The sequence below is a fragment of the Staurois parvus genome, unplaced genomic scaffold, assembly GCF_062004578.1.
Source record: "Staurois parvus isolate SC_StPar_1 unplaced genomic scaffold, SC_StPar_1.0 ptg000155l, whole genome shotgun sequence".
NCBI lineage: Eukaryota > Metazoa > Chordata > Amphibia > Anura > Ranidae > Staurois > Staurois parvus.
Genome location: NW_028317951.1, coordinates 24,778,747 through 24,794,434, shown reverse-complemented (window position 1 = coordinate 24,794,434; position 15,688 = coordinate 24,778,747). Strand labels below are relative to the sequence as shown.

At 36.5% G+C, this 15,688-nt stretch overlaps 1 protein-coding gene across 3 annotated transcripts in view; it reads left to right on the top strand.

Moving 5' to 3' along the window:
• Positions 1 to 15,688, top strand: part of PEX5L (peroxisomal biogenesis factor 5 like) — a 350,959-nt gene that overhangs the window by 136,770 nt on the left and 198,501 nt on the right. The window contains exons 2-3 of one of the 3 annotated variants that reach the window (XM_089675554.1): positions 1,156 to 1,221; positions 12,048 to 12,152. The exons of 1 other annotated variant lie outside the window; for it this stretch is intronic. In XM_089675554.1, coding sequence (XP_089531680.1) covers positions 1,156 to 1,221; positions 12,048 to 12,152 — 171 coding nt within the window. The remainder of the gene's footprint in view (positions 1 to 1,155; positions 1,222 to 12,047; positions 12,153 to 15,688) is intronic. One more of the 3 variants, XM_089675555.1, reaches the window with a different exon arrangement.

The window sequence follows — 15,688 nt, the reverse complement described above, 5'->3', positions numbered from 1 at the left end:
ACCAAATGCAACCTTCCGCCAACATAATCTAGCTCATAGGTTGGTGGTAGTATGCCTTGATCTGCTCAGCTATTTTTATGATTAAAACTGGTTGAAAGTGGTTGGAAGTGCCTAAAAATTGCAACATATGTTATATTAACCAACAGGTATTGTTGATGTCAATCTGCTTTTAGAACTTCGCATTTCCTGGTTTCAAGTGAACAAACAATAATCTGAGGGGTTTTAATCAAGCAACCACACCTTTGAGTGCCTTTGAGGTGTTTTCGAATAATGTCCAAAAACAATTTTTTTGCCCTTTGGTCACTGACAACTAGAAAACAATGGCAGCTGAAAGTGTACAGTTAGTATCCCATTTGAGCTGAAAACAGAAAATGAATGGTCCATGTGGATTTCCATTCTTCATGTTGCATAGAAGAAAAGAACCTGGTGCCTTCTAAAGATTTATGTTTTAACTAAAGATGGATTTTCTGTGTTGAAATATGATATTATAGAAAAGATAATGATATTCAGTACAGTTCTTCACAATGTGAAATATATATCACATAATTTATACATTTAATTGCTGCTCACTGTTTATACTCCTTGTACAAGTTTCTTTAAGGTACATCTGTCACTTTAAAAAAAACACTGCTAAACGTATAGTGTATAGACACCAGGACTTTATGGGAAAATCCTGGACCATTATAATCAGGCAAAGCTTTGACACCTCCTAGTAGGTTAAAGCTTGCATGCTTTCTCGCACCCCCAGTGACATATTGTTTGACTCATCAGTATGGTGGGCTGCCTCACTGGCCAATAGAAATGTGCATGAGAAAGAGTGGGGTAGACAAGCTTAGACATGGTGAGGATATGATGACACTTTGCCCAATCAGAATGGCTGGTAGCAAATGGGAATACATGCAGGTACATGCAGGTGCCTAACCTTATACCTAATAGTAGTTTTTTTTATTGTGACAGAGTGACTTTAATAATATGGTGAGGCCTGTAAAACTTTGACACGCCTTCACCTGATTGGTTGTTAGTTCTTTTGAAATATTGAGTCAAATTCTTTTGATTGACAAGTCATCCACATAGAGACGGAGTTGCAAAGTAAGTCTATTCCTATGCCACAGGTCAACAACTGTGATCTAACAAAAGTGTCATGGCTTCTTTCAGGTAGTAGGTGTGACCTTGAAGAAAAAGTGGTTCAGTCTTCCAAAAAGTGACTTGACCCCAATTTTGGTGGGTTATCATTTATTTTTCTCTACAAGGAAATAATTCACCTGCATGCATAGCTATATATAGTTGTATATCCTCAAGATTTCTTTCTGTAGGACTAATATAGTGTATGCATTTAGAAGCATGCTGGTAGATGTAGCAAAAATATAGGTTAGATTTTCAGAAAAAATGTAGTGACGTTGTGTAACCTTTTATCAATGAACTGGAAAGCACCTGCAGCAATGAGCAGCTGACTATGGCTCTTAGTATCTGTAAGGGAAATGCTGCCATAATGATAAGGCAAGGAGACTTCATTTTTAAAATAACGTCCTCACTTATTCATTTTCACATGAAAAGGTGCTATTCCTTCCATGTAAACCTGACATATCCTTTGTTCATTACTTTTAGCTTATAGGTTTGAGCAGAACAGTAAGATAAAATTGTTTTTCACTGATTTTACTTTGTTTCAAAGTGTACCTGTCACCTAAACACAGTGGAGGCAGTAGACTTTTGTAAGCTGGAGCATTAATCATGAAAGCCTAATCCTCAAGATGTTTTACACTAGTGATTACAAGAGCCACTAATCATGGATTAGAAGCTTTTAGGGTTAAACTGTTGTCATTGTGTTCATCCATACATAAGTAAATGTATCTGAAAATTATGCTAGATAATTACCTGCATATTTAAATAAAAACTGACCTAGTAGTATTCTCCAACACAGAGCAAATTCGCCATCAATGTTTGCTTTAAAAGAATATGGAAAACAGTTACTTTTGGCTTTAAAGTGTATGTAAAGCTAAAACTTTGATTTCAGTTATGGACTAATTTAGCAAGGTTTAGAACTCCTGTCGTATTTTTATTGGATTCAAAAGGAATACTCTAAGAAACTCACACAGTTGCCACCACTGACAGCTTAACGATTTAGGCTTTATTTGTTACATAAATCCTTATTTGCTAAGGGCATATGAAATACATCACATATCAAACACTGTTTCTAAAAGTAGATATATATAATTATATTGCACAGGCCTATCCTCAGATGTATTCTATAAAATGATCATTACTTACTCTATATATATCAAAGAATATCAAATATAAAAAAAGGGTATCCTACTACACCATATATCAAAAATTATTATTGCTTATTGCAACAATTGAGTCATACTTAAAATTGGAAATATTTCTCTCTGAAAGCAATAAATGTTTCTTTCATGTACCTGGGCTGAAGCAGACTTGACGAGAAGGCTTCCCTTTTGGCTAAGTGCCGAGTACCCCCGGAGGTGAGGACAGGGACTGCAGGGTTCAAAGAAGCCCAGGCGACGTTTGTGTAGCTCTGCTAGAGGTTGCTTGTAGGGGGTCCACCTTATGGCTGTAAGCTGGTCTGTCAGGACTGATGGCAGGACTTCTGTTCCCCTTGAAGATGCAGCAGGATCAAGGCAGCAGTCACAAGCAAGATGGCACCCGAGGTAGAAGCTTGATCAGACTGGCAGTGAAGGTCATACACGGAAAGGCACGCCAAAGAGAAGGCTGGAGTGTGGTCAGTAACAATAGCCAAGGTCATACATGGGAATCAGGTGGAGTAGGCAGAAGAATAGTCAGATAACAGGTCCAGAGACAAGCCAAGTCAGTAACAAGGAATACAGGATACACAGGAGCAAGGAGTACTGGTAGCTAAAGATCAACCAGCAGACTTTAACTGTAGCCACTGTCCTTATATAGGGTGTTTGGTGCCAGTTCTGGCAGTAGGTGTTTGTGAACGTGTGCCAGTGCTCATGTTTGTGCTAATGCTCACGTTCGTGTGCATGCACGCATTTCTGTGCAAATGAGCACGGCCATGTGTAGTATTGTAGCACGGCCATGTGTAGTATTGTTTTCTTGTGTCTTCTTTTTAGCACATGCTTAAGCTCCCTGGCAGTTTCTCTCATTGCAATCCATAATCAAGTTGACATAATATTGTATACATAACAAACTGTTATCTTAACATGGCATATAATCTTCACTTGACAAATACATATCCAGTGCATATGGATACATTCAATAAGATTCTTCAAACCACTAAGTAGTGGTTTGTATCAGTAGTGGTTTGTTGATTTGGATTTATCAAATGGAGATGATATGCCATGTTAAAGTAACAATGTCTTGTGTAGACATTTTCATTACAACTTGATTTCAGCCTGCCAATGAGAAAAGCATAATATAGCGTTTGGATTACAATATATTTTGAATACAAGTTCAGAGGGATATATTTCCAAGTTTCATCACTCCTGGAATGGCAGCATCCTCGGGATTAAACTGAAAGTTCTGTCATTCTAGAATCACTCTATATACTGATTGCATAGCCTGATGTGAATTTGTTCATAATTGCTGTACTTACAGTCTATACATGCTTCAATATGCTAACCTTACCCCCACATCTGGCCTATCAGAGTGGATAGAGATAATGGGTAAACATGAAGCTATATGGCCTATTAGGACATTGTTCCAGTTTTTGTATACAGAAAACTCATCTGATCAGGACATAGATAAAAAGAAGATCCACCAAAGCTGCACCCATCAAAGAAACATCAAAGCAAGCAAGCATAGGGGAGTATGGTAACCAGAAGCCAGCATGCATTATGAGAAGACCAACATTGGTATAACGTAGCATATCTGATACCAGAACATCTATATATCAGTATAATGCCTGAAAGATAAAATAAAAGCCAAACAAGTAAATGGTGCTTTCAGAAAAAATGCAAAAAACAAACCAAAACAAAGCCTGTGCATTGAATCAGGTAATTAAGACATTAAACCTGAAAAAAACTGTGAACACAGGGCTATAAAGCCCGAAACTCCACCAAACATGTCCAGGGGCCGAACAAGCAGCCCATATCCAAAACAAAAAAGTAGTAAAAAAAAGGGCAGGAAAAAAAATAGCCCACTGTTGCTCATCTGGACATGGATGGAGTGGAAGGAAACATCATCACAGCAGCCATGGACTCAGTCTGCTATGGTAGCTACAAACAGAGTGCAGCTAACGACTGTGCATGCAAAATGCCAAAAATGGCCTGCTATCCACTACAGAACAGAAAAAAAATGCATCTATCCTTAATTAATGCAATCCTAAGTAAAACAGGAATTCCCAAGGCTGAAAGACTAACATATACATTAAAGGTATAGGAAGAAAAAAGTCACTTAATAAAAAGACCACGTATATAAAAGAAAAATAGCAAAATGGGTCAACAGAAAAAAAGTTAGTATGAAAGTCATAAAAAATTGGCATCAGTGTTCTCCTGAATATTTCTTAGCCCACAATGCAGTCTAACTGTGATTAGGCAACTGGTACACTTTCATGTACAAGGGGTTCTATGAAACTAATTTAAGCTTTTATTCCATGAATTGCACTAAGAGAATGGAACATACTGCCTGAATAAGTGCTATGGGCAACAGCTCTATGTTTGAGGGTTCATAAATTGATTCCTCTGTAAATGAAGTATGCTTGTCAATGTTCAATAGTAATTAAAGCAGCATGTGAAACACCAAATTGTAAATATTAGTGTTGATTCTTCTACATTCAGGGCTGGTTTATTAAAGGCACAGAAAGGGTAATTTTTTCCATCCCCGCTAGAACAGAGACCTAGTCACATACTATAATTATATCTGGAGTGGTCAGACTTTAAAGAACCTCATATATATAAGCTCCCTGCTGCTCTTTTCAACCAAAAGAATGTGTGTTTTTTACAGACTGTCTTTTTTTTGTTTAGAAATCATTTGAATTCAGCTGACCTTGAGATATGTTTATACTAAAAAAAAAAGCATGAAGCCTGATGCAAAAAACATAATGATAACTCGAGGTCAAGCACTAAGCTTGTTGTCTGAGTTGTCTGAGCCATAAAAGCCTAAAATATCTGAAATGTATGTACTTTCTAAACTCTCTATATCCCAGAAAAACAATGTTTCTGTCCACAGCTTAGGCACTGTTTTTACTTATTTCTTTCTATAAATTTCACTTCAGTCTACTTTCACAATAATAGTTATCTTAGCATATAGCTTAACTATCTACTATGTTTTGTAGTGATGTCAGTATATAAGCATCACTATTCCCATGCCTTTTTCTATGGGGCTATTATGCTTTAGAAGCTAGGGCTGATGTTTAATTGTGGTCTTGTATAGAAGCAACTTGGTGACCCATGTCAGCAGTAATTGTCATCCATCATATCAAGTTAGATACAATTTCTGGCTGATTAGTGCACAAGTAATTTCCAAAGTTCACTTCAAACACCCACTCAAATAATTAAAAAGTTCAAAAGAAACATAGGGACAAGTTTGAAGCAAACAAAGGTTTATGTAATGAAGAGTTTATTTAATGAAACCTATGAAAAAGGTACCAGGGGCAACTCATGGGGCCCCCTCGGGCAGTGCCCGAGTTTCCAAATGGTCAGTCCGCCCCTGAGTGCAAGTCAATAATTGCCCTCTATATAAAAGTGTACCTCAGCCTCATAGTCTTTGGATGTGCATTTTTTACATATGTGCAGCCATTAACACCTAAAATTGTATCACATTCAAATCACAGAAACAAAATATGAATTTGAAAAAATGTGGCTTTTTTCACTTTTTCTAACAGAATTAATGCTGCTTTAATCTACTGTGACATTATGAATAGAATAGCATGATATCTTTCACTGCTATGGAGATTATCTATACTGATAGCATGTTTTATGCTTACAATGCACTTTTGAGGATGTCATATGTTTGAACTCTCCACAGGACATGCTGATGTATTTAAACACAATTAAGAACAAGCATGAATCACTGAATTAATATGTCATGTGCAGGTTTAATGAAGTGCTCTTAATCATAGTAAAGAATCATAGGAGACACTCAAACAGAGCTTTCCTTTGTTAATATGACATATTCATTTTGTAAATAAATAATAATCTGAAGTAGAATGGCATTCATGCTTTCTTTTTTATTTTTGTATGGAGTGAGAAAGGATTTGATCGGTTTCAGGTTCCTACTGCTTTTCATGACACTAGTATGGTCTAGTATGACATTCAGGGTTCTGCTGAGAGCTGATGTTCTCCTTTAATCTATCTGGACTAATTCTCCAAACATGTCTATGAAAAGTCCAATATGAATTCTCTAAAACAATATAAGGAGACTGCACTTCAGAAAGAGAACCAGGAAATTTAGCACTGGGAGGGGCTTCCCAAAAAGGTTTCAGGTTAACTTTCAATCAGGAAATTCAACTCTGGGAGGAGGGGGATATTTCTATAAGAGTTATAGGGAGTAAGAAATGCCTGGAGATTAAATGTCACCTCCACTCACTCAAAAATGTTTTAGGTTGACCTCCAAGCAGGAAATTCAGCTCTGGGAGGAGGGGGGTCTTCCTATAACAGTTATAGGTAGTAAAAAATACTTTGAGATCAAATGCCACCTCCATTCACTCAAAAAAGTTTTAGGTTGACTTCCAATCAGGAAACTCAGCTCTGGGAGGAGGGGGATCTTCAAATAAGAGTTATAGAGAGTAAGATATACCTTGAGATCAAATGCCACCTCCATTTACCTAAAAAGATTTTAGATTGACTTCCAACCAAAAAATTCAGCTCTGGGAGAAGGGAGTTCTTTCTATAAGATTTATAGGGAGTAAGAAATACCTGGAAATCAAATGCCACCTCAATTTGCCCAAAAAGGTTTTAGGTTGACTTCCAACCAGGAAATTCAGCTCTGGGAGGAGGGGGGTCTTCCTATAAGATTTATAGGGAGTAAGAAATACCTGGGGATCAAATCCCACCTCTAATCTCCCCAAAAGAGATTTTAGGATGACTTCTAATATAACAACTTAATTTGGCAATCTCTGTAGGGTAACAACAGCTCTCAGGATACTTTAAACCACACTAGTCATTTGAAAACAAGTGTGTAAACTGAGCTATACAAAGTTAATGACTAGTCTGCAGTCATTTCAGTTTAACTAAAAAATAGAAAGAATTGTTAATTTATACGTATTTTATAAGTAATTAATGTTTAATGTATGACCATATTGTTGATTACGTATAGCAGTTGCAATAATGACAGTGCTATGTTGAATTGGATGTGTGATAAATTTGGTCTTAAATATGCCAAAGTATATATATTTGCAGACAGTTTCTAAAAAAGAAAAATCATAGGGGGATTTCTTGTGTGAACTATGGATGCACAGTAGAAAGTTTACATCTTCCTATGCTTTGCTCTAGCAGATCAATTGAAAAGTATAGTGCACACAATGTTGTATAACATCAATACACCCCTCTGGAAAAAATAGCTTATTTGCTATGATCTAAAATGTAGAGAGTATCCAAAGCACATTCTAAAGAACCACACTGGTTTATCCATTCAGCCAATGACCCGCTTTTAAAATATCAGAACAATGTAATCTTTTGACTAAAATTGCACACATTTTTTCACAAAGGTGATAACAATAGAGTAACATCATATGATTTTTCTTAAAAAAGCAAAACATACTTATACATGACTGGGTTCAAAACATTAAAGGTTTTCATTTTTATGGTCCATAATGTTACATAAGGTAAGATATATTTATATGTATACATATATATAAATATATATATATATATATATACACATACACACACTGTGTATATATATATATATATATATATATATATATATATATATATATATAAATATATATAACATTAGGATGCACATTATGAAAGCTAATAAAAGGTATTTGATCCTGACCCTAAGCTTGTAGAAAACTTCAATATTTATCTTAGGCTTCATTCACACATGATTAGTTTTTCTAGACATGGAGAAACATGTAGCAAATAGTAGTTGAACCTACATTTTATGTGTTTTTATACTACAAATTATGTGTATTTGTATGCATTTACACACATTAACAACAATCTACTTGCATCACTTTGTATAGCAGGGGAATAACTATGATCATGGGGCCCAATGCCAACATTTTGATGCTGTCTTCAACTACCTCTCTCTGTGGTAGTTGGCAGTGTTGATTGTGACAATATCTGTTACTGATCTTAACAAAAACCATGTCTAAGTCAGGGACAGGCAGCAGGATAAATGTAAGCAGAGTCAGAAATAATAAAAACCATTAGGACATTTTTTATTTTGAGATGACATTTTATTCTGACAATTGTTAATGCTCTTGCACACAGCCACAGATAAAACTTCTTTCAATTTTAGCTTCTCTAGCTATCTTAAAGGTTTCAGTTTAAAAGACACTTAGCAGTTTTCGGCTTTATTCTCCATAAATTTCAGCCTGTAGAAGCCCAGAGGGCAATAAATCTATACTGCTATGGCAGTTATTCAAATGATTCTTGCTGCAAAGAAAGGGACCTGTCACTAAGAACAATCCTGGTTTGACTTCATCTCTTCTATACTTGAAATTTCAGAGTTTAGTTTTCCTGAACAGTTTACCTAATGGGGCCCCCCTCCCACACTAGGCCCTATGGCAGGCACACTTTACAGCATGTTACACCACTGTTTTAAGCATTTTAATTTGTTGATATACATTTACATGCGTTTACATCAGTCAGTATGTGATTCCTACAAGATAAGCTGGCCAAAATATGCATACTTGACATCAGTCAGATTAAGATAAATGCATTGCATTAGAAGCATAAAGTTAATAAATATGAAAAACAGCATTTCCTAACATTACAGGTTACTGCAAATGAACACAGATATGTACTGCTTATGGGAATGATATCTTAGGTTTTTCTTTTTTAAAGATGTTAGTGCTGCAATTTATACTCTTAGTCTTATTTAAAAAAAAAAGTGGTTTAAATGCAAAGTACAACAGTCAATATTAAGCAATCAGGTGAGAGCACTGTAATCAGATGATGAAAACACAAATGCTGATTTATTGCCATTGGGTATTGAACCTTAACAATTATATAACTCCTTTCTAATGAAACATTTTGCAAAAATGTCCTCCACAGAATTGAACGGCACCGTGAAGCTATAAGTTCCAGAGTCTATATTCTTATATCACTTCTTCACTTAGAGCAAGTGTTTTCAAACTTTTAAATGCACATGCTTTACTTACTTTTATGCCAAAAATGACCTTTGTGATTAAGTAGCAGACACTCTTACCAGTCCCTAGGTGAACAGTAGACTCTTCATTCCTCTCATGAGGAAAGTCTCTTTTACCTGATGTTCGGAGGAAATCACAGCCATACAAGTTTTAACAAAATTTTACTCCACTCAGTCCATTGTCTTACCACAGAGTAATGGATTGGGAAGACCTCAGATTTCCTCATGCAAGAGATAACGATGCCGGCTGTAAGACAACAGAAGCACAATAGTGCAGACCACACACACAAAAAAATATTTAACAATTTATTGCTCTCAGAAGATTAGAAATTGGTTAGAAGTCTTGAAAGCGTATAAAAGTTTTCATGGCTGTCCACTTCCACCCCAGGTTCGCCTTTCTGGCTTAATCATGGGATGAGAGGATACCTAAAGACTAGTAAGTATATATGATACATACACAGAAAGCTTTAGGTGGTTGCGGCATATAAGTAAACAGAGCTGCGTCTTCGACAGCAAATATGTTTGAACTTTTGAAATCACTTGTTCTAATTGAAGGAGGGATATATATTCTGAACCTTATAGTTCAACAATGCTGTTCAGTTCTGTGGAAAACGTTTTTCCCAAACACTTATTGCAGGTAACCACAAATTAATGTGGTGTTATGTGATTGTTTTGTACTATTTAAGAGAGAAGCATGGCCTTTTTCCCCCCAGTTATACTTACCTAGGTGGGTGCCGGCTCTAAGGGTGAGAACTCAGTGATCACATAACCACTGAAGGCTGAGTTCTCACAGCTGCTCTGAGCAGAGAGCGGTGACTGTCAGTCACCTCTCTCTGCTCACCCCCCCCCCCCCACCACCATTTACTGGAGCACTGGGCTCTGAATGGGGAGGGAGCAGCTGGCTCAGGCTCTCAGAGGCTCATTGACAGGCTGAGCCAGGTGCTGCTCCAGGCTCTGGGGTGGATTCTGACTTTGAAATTGGGATCTTTCCCCAGCCTTGACCAGCTGAGTGACTTCAGCCGACAGTGGGCTTCAGACCTCTGGTGGCTGAAATTGAGTCACAGGAGTGCGGAATGAACTGCACTCCTGTCATCCACAGGAGAAGTACAGCCAAAAAGAGCTTTGGCTGTACTTCTCCTTTAGTAAGATTGGATGACTTTATTACACTGCTGCTTTTTCATATCTAATATGGATACCTTGTACCTTGCATAGTTATTTCACTTTGCACTGGCAAGACTTTCTTAGGTTTCCATTCACAGCAAACCATAAAATTAAGCCTACCAATATAGTGCCATTCCTCCTTGTATATATGTCTACTCTAGTTTCATCATCCCAATAAAACCTAAATTGACCCCTGAACAGATGAACACCAATGAGCAAAATCTTTCCACCAATTCCGCAACTTCTCTGAGCATCTGTAGCCTACTTCATCTCCAAAACCCTCTTCAGATGTTTGATTATTCCTAAGCCCTATAACTGTGATGACTATATATACCCCTGATACCTAAAACGTATGGCTACTCTTTCACATTCTCAGAACAGTATGTTCCAACATAGCAAAATGGTTTTTCTTTTCAACGTACAGTTTTAATTATATTTTCTAACATTGACACATTCTGATAGAGAGACAAATGACGTAATATACTGTAATATGTTCTGACACAACAGTATGTTCTGTCCTATTGTTTTATATGCATTACATTTCTATTTATAGCGCATTGACACTTTTCATCACACAATCACAAATGCAGATTTACTTTTCTCATTGTGTTCATAGTTCATTTATTTATTTCAATTAAAACAGCAGTATATATTCTATCTTTAATAAATGTATTCAGTACACTATTTTTTTTGACTGACATATGTATTTTCTTTCTACATTCCTACTTTTTGATGAAAGGGCACACAATAGTTCCTTTTAAATAAGCTCATTTGTGTCAATGTAGGAGTCACCATCACATTACATCACACAGCCACCTGAAGAGAAGGAATTTAAATAGTTGCCTATCAATATTTGGTGAGAGGTTAGAGGGTTAGGAACCCTGTCAGTTTTTTTTTCTGTATTTTTCCCCACTTGGAATTTTTGCTCTTTCTATTTGTTCTGGTGGCCATTAACACTGGAATTCAAATTTTGGTTGTCAACATTTGCTGGAAATTGCCTAAAAGGGTATTTACCTCACTATGAAAATATTTCCTCTCTTGTCCCATTTTTTCCAATAGGGTTGGAATTTGAGATGAATCTATCAACTGAGAAACAGATAAAAAAAAAAAACTGACAAGAGGATTTAACAATTTCCTATACTTTTAAAACTGTTAAAGAGTTTTGGATTTAGATAAACTCTTCAGACTTATGCTGTTTTGCAATATTGACTTCCTCCATTTGTTGGCTTTTCCAATTAAAAATTTAAATATTTATGTACAACCGCTTTATTTTTGTGTCTATAGTTATTAAACTCTTCAATCATTTTTTTTTGTCACTCTCCAGTCATAATATCTTCACGCAAGAATCCCAGATACCATTGAATATGAAAGCTTATTCAGCTGCATCACGTAATCAACTTTTATGTTCTAAACTAACATGCATTTTTCTCCAAACCTTAACTAATATTTTTACCTTTTTTATATTATTCCAATGCCAATGTAAAAAGTGATCATGACGCTGTATTAACCAGTTAAACATACCACTGCCATTAGCTCACTTTGCTTTGCAAAAACTTGGGCTTGGTGGCATGTTCTTTTGGGGGGAGGGGTGGGCTTGTGATAATATTACCTTTTCCTGACACAAGCCATTGTGTATTTCACTATTGTAGGGGAAAAGCTCTAGGGCGGCAGATAAGGCTGTTGCCATGGTGATGAAGGAGATACCGAGACAGCCGTCTGCAGAGGAAAAGCCCCTCCTTTCTATGACATCACAGGTGGGCTGTACCTGGATTTTAAAAAACTGACACATGCAACTAGCTCTTAGAGGAAAATTAAGTCACTAGCAGCCACTGCTTTAAACGTATTATAAAAAGAGACTATATGATTTCTCTTTACTCTGAATGCCTGTACTAGTTATTTTCTAGCGCTTGAAAATTAATATTGTCATGTCAAATGGTGACATTTAATTAAGTGAATAAACCAAATGCATTCATGGGCACAAAATGCATATGTCAGTTTTGCAGTACAGTGCTTTATTTTATTATGTATGTGATGTTTCAATGATTGTGTTGTGCTGAAATAAATAACTGCTGTGCCTAGTTTGATAAGCCTTGCAGACTATTTAATCAAGTTGCTATGTGCTTGTGTATTGGTTTGTGTGCTTTTGTGTATTCCTGCTTATTTCTCAAAATGTAGTGAATTTAAAAAAAAAAAATTATAATATGAAATATGATTTTTATTTTGAAATTGGATCTTTTGAAATGGGTTCTCTTTGTTTGTCCCCATAGGAACCTAGAGACTTTAATACTCCCAAATTTGTAATCTGTATTTGCTGACTTTATACCAAGGAGAAGGTCTATGGGGCAGAAATTCACAATTGAACAGTTTTCTCCCAATTTCATTAGATTACTACCTTTCTTCTGCATATGCTTGGCATGCAGAAATTACACTTGTTTTTTTATTGCAAAATAAATTAAAAGTGCCTGAGACAAACTTTTTCTCAGTTGGAGTACTTCCCTAGAGCAGCCAATCAGTTTTCAATTTTTATTTTCTAAGCTCTGTGGAAATGATAAAATCTAGAAGTACCAACCGAGACAGAACTTGTCACAGATGCTTTTTATTAATTCATCCCAATATGTATGGCCATGGAAGAAGGGTACAGGCAAATATCTTGTTCTGACATACAATAAATTAAAAATTACAGGTTTACCTTTACATAAACTAAAGCAGGATATACACAGACCAAAAATTGGCTGGTTCAGCAGGAACTGGCCAAATTTCAGTCTGTGTATACCAGCTGGCTTCTCTCGAACAGCTGGAAAATTTGCATTCGATCAGCTCTTACAGTCTAAATCCCCCACCCACCAGCAATAAAATATTTTCTCTTTTTAAAAGCTGATGTATTCAGTTCAAAGTGGCTAGTATGAAAAAATTTGGAAGAAAGTGAGGAGAAACATTTCTTATGTAGGTATGCATAGGCAAGTGGCTTAGTTACTTAGCCATGTGTGTCCAAGTATATACAGATCCAAAAGAATTGTTTTTCAAATTTGACAGTTCAATAAGACAGGAACAGCTTGAGAAAGAACTTTAAGAGCCCAAAGTGGGTTAGACCGTTAGAGTAATACTGTTTTCCATTTTCCAATCAAAATAAGTAACAATTCAGGCACTGCTAAATTTGAACGCATGCATGAAAACTACAGAGAGGTACTCTTTATTAAGGTTAAGTGAGTACTTATTTTTTAAGTATGTCATTTTTCAATCTACTGCTGGTATAATTAATTAAAATTTAATTTATGTATAATTAACATAGTGCCATGTGGAAAAATATAAAATAGCTCCCACATTGCAAATAAAAAGAATATGATGCATATAATAAAATCCCATGTTTATTTAGTCTAGAGTATAAATGATTTGTTTACAGTTTTAATTTCTAGATGTTTTGACATTTTATTTATGAATAATTTAGTTAATAATTATATAAAAAATTATATAAAATATTATATAAAAAAATAAGTACATTCATAGAACAAAACCATAAGGTTCTGTTTACATCTAGGTGTGTTGTGTCGAAGGCAGAATCTTACAAATCACACCATGTTTGTTCAGACGCCATTCATTTTCAAAGGCACCTAAACATGGGTGCTATTCTGCTGCAATTTTCACGATAACTCAAACTGCAATTGTACCAAACTGCATTGCGCGAAGTTTGTCGCATAGAAAAAAAGCAGGAGCTTCTTTTGGGTGACAAGCTTCAGTCGATGCGGTTTGCATGATTGCAGTGCAAGTTATTGTGCGACATTTGCAGCAGAATCACACTGCATTTTAGGTGCCTTTGAAAATGAATGGCACCTGAACAAGCGTGGTGCAATTTGTCAGTTTTGTAGAATGTTTTGGAATCGTGGGCAGAATCGTGGTGATTCTGCCTTCAATACAAAACTCCGAAATGTGAATGGAGCCTAAACCATTTTAACTGAAGGGTGATGATTACACTTAGGATTGATTTACTAAAATAATAGAGCCTGTTCACTTAGCGAAGTGAACTTTCACTTTACAAAGTAATCAAGCCGTGTTTACTTTGAATACCCAGTCATGGACAAGGAAAGTTTAAAAAACAGAATGTTTGCTTGCACTTGATTGGATGATTGAAGTCAGCACAACATCACGTTATAAGGGCTCGTTCACACTGGTGGTTAAGACGGGGGGGTAAAACCCTGCTGCCCAAGTCCCTCAGAAAAGAGGAAGAGAAGGGAGAGAAGACTGCAGCCAAGCATGGCACTGGATCCCTGACAGGCTCAGGGGAGAAATAGTTAGTAGGGGTGTTTTTTACCTTGATGCAGGAAATGCATTAAGGCAAGAATAAAACACCCAGGCTTTAGAACAACTTTAACTGCACTCTTCTGGGCTAATATAAGGTCCTTTTTTTAGGCATTAGGGAGCTGACTGGTTAATGTGCTCAGTGACTGGAGGTAAAGTTAGACTTCCTAGCACCAAGGATGTATCTGGCAATATTTCATTCACAAGCTGCAATCCTACTGCAGTGAAGCCAGGCCCTATCTTCCCAACCTTTACATGACTATATTCTGTCTGGTGCAGAAAGCTGTATTTCTAACACATACATTGGAAGAAAGCCCTGGAAGAAAGATATTTTGTCACTGTGTGGGGAAAAAACACAAACAGAGGCAGCCTTCTTTACTAAAAACCATTCATAGGCAAGTGCCTAGGACAGAAGACTACAAGGGACAGAACCAAAAGTATTACATTATGAAAAAGAAGCCTATTTTCCTGAAATTTCTTCTAAAGTTGCTTTAATTAAACTTCTTGCATCATGGCTATCAACAAAATGGTGAAGCATGCCTGATGCTAGAGTCCTGTTCAGTCCAGTTTTCACATCCTAATGAGATGATTGCTCTAAACTCCTTTATCTTTGGTCACTGCCAGTGTAATGGTCTTTCTATATAGTGAGAGAGGCGATGATTTGCCAATTGATAAACATCCGCATCCTACAATACCTTCGATGTTGGCAATTCTCTTTTCTCAAGGGAGCTGAGCATACAAAAAAGATATACACTATATTGCCAAAAGTATTTGGATGCCTGACTTTACACGCACATGAACTTTACTGGCATATCAGTCTTACTTCTTACGGTTCAATATTGAGCTGGCCCACCCTATGCAGCTATAACAGCTTCAACTCTTCTGGGAAGGCTGTCCACAAGGTTTAGGAGTGTGTCTATGAGAATGTTTGACCATTCTTCCAGAAGCAAATCTGTGAGGTCAAGCACTGATGTCGGATGCCTGGCTCGCAGTCTCC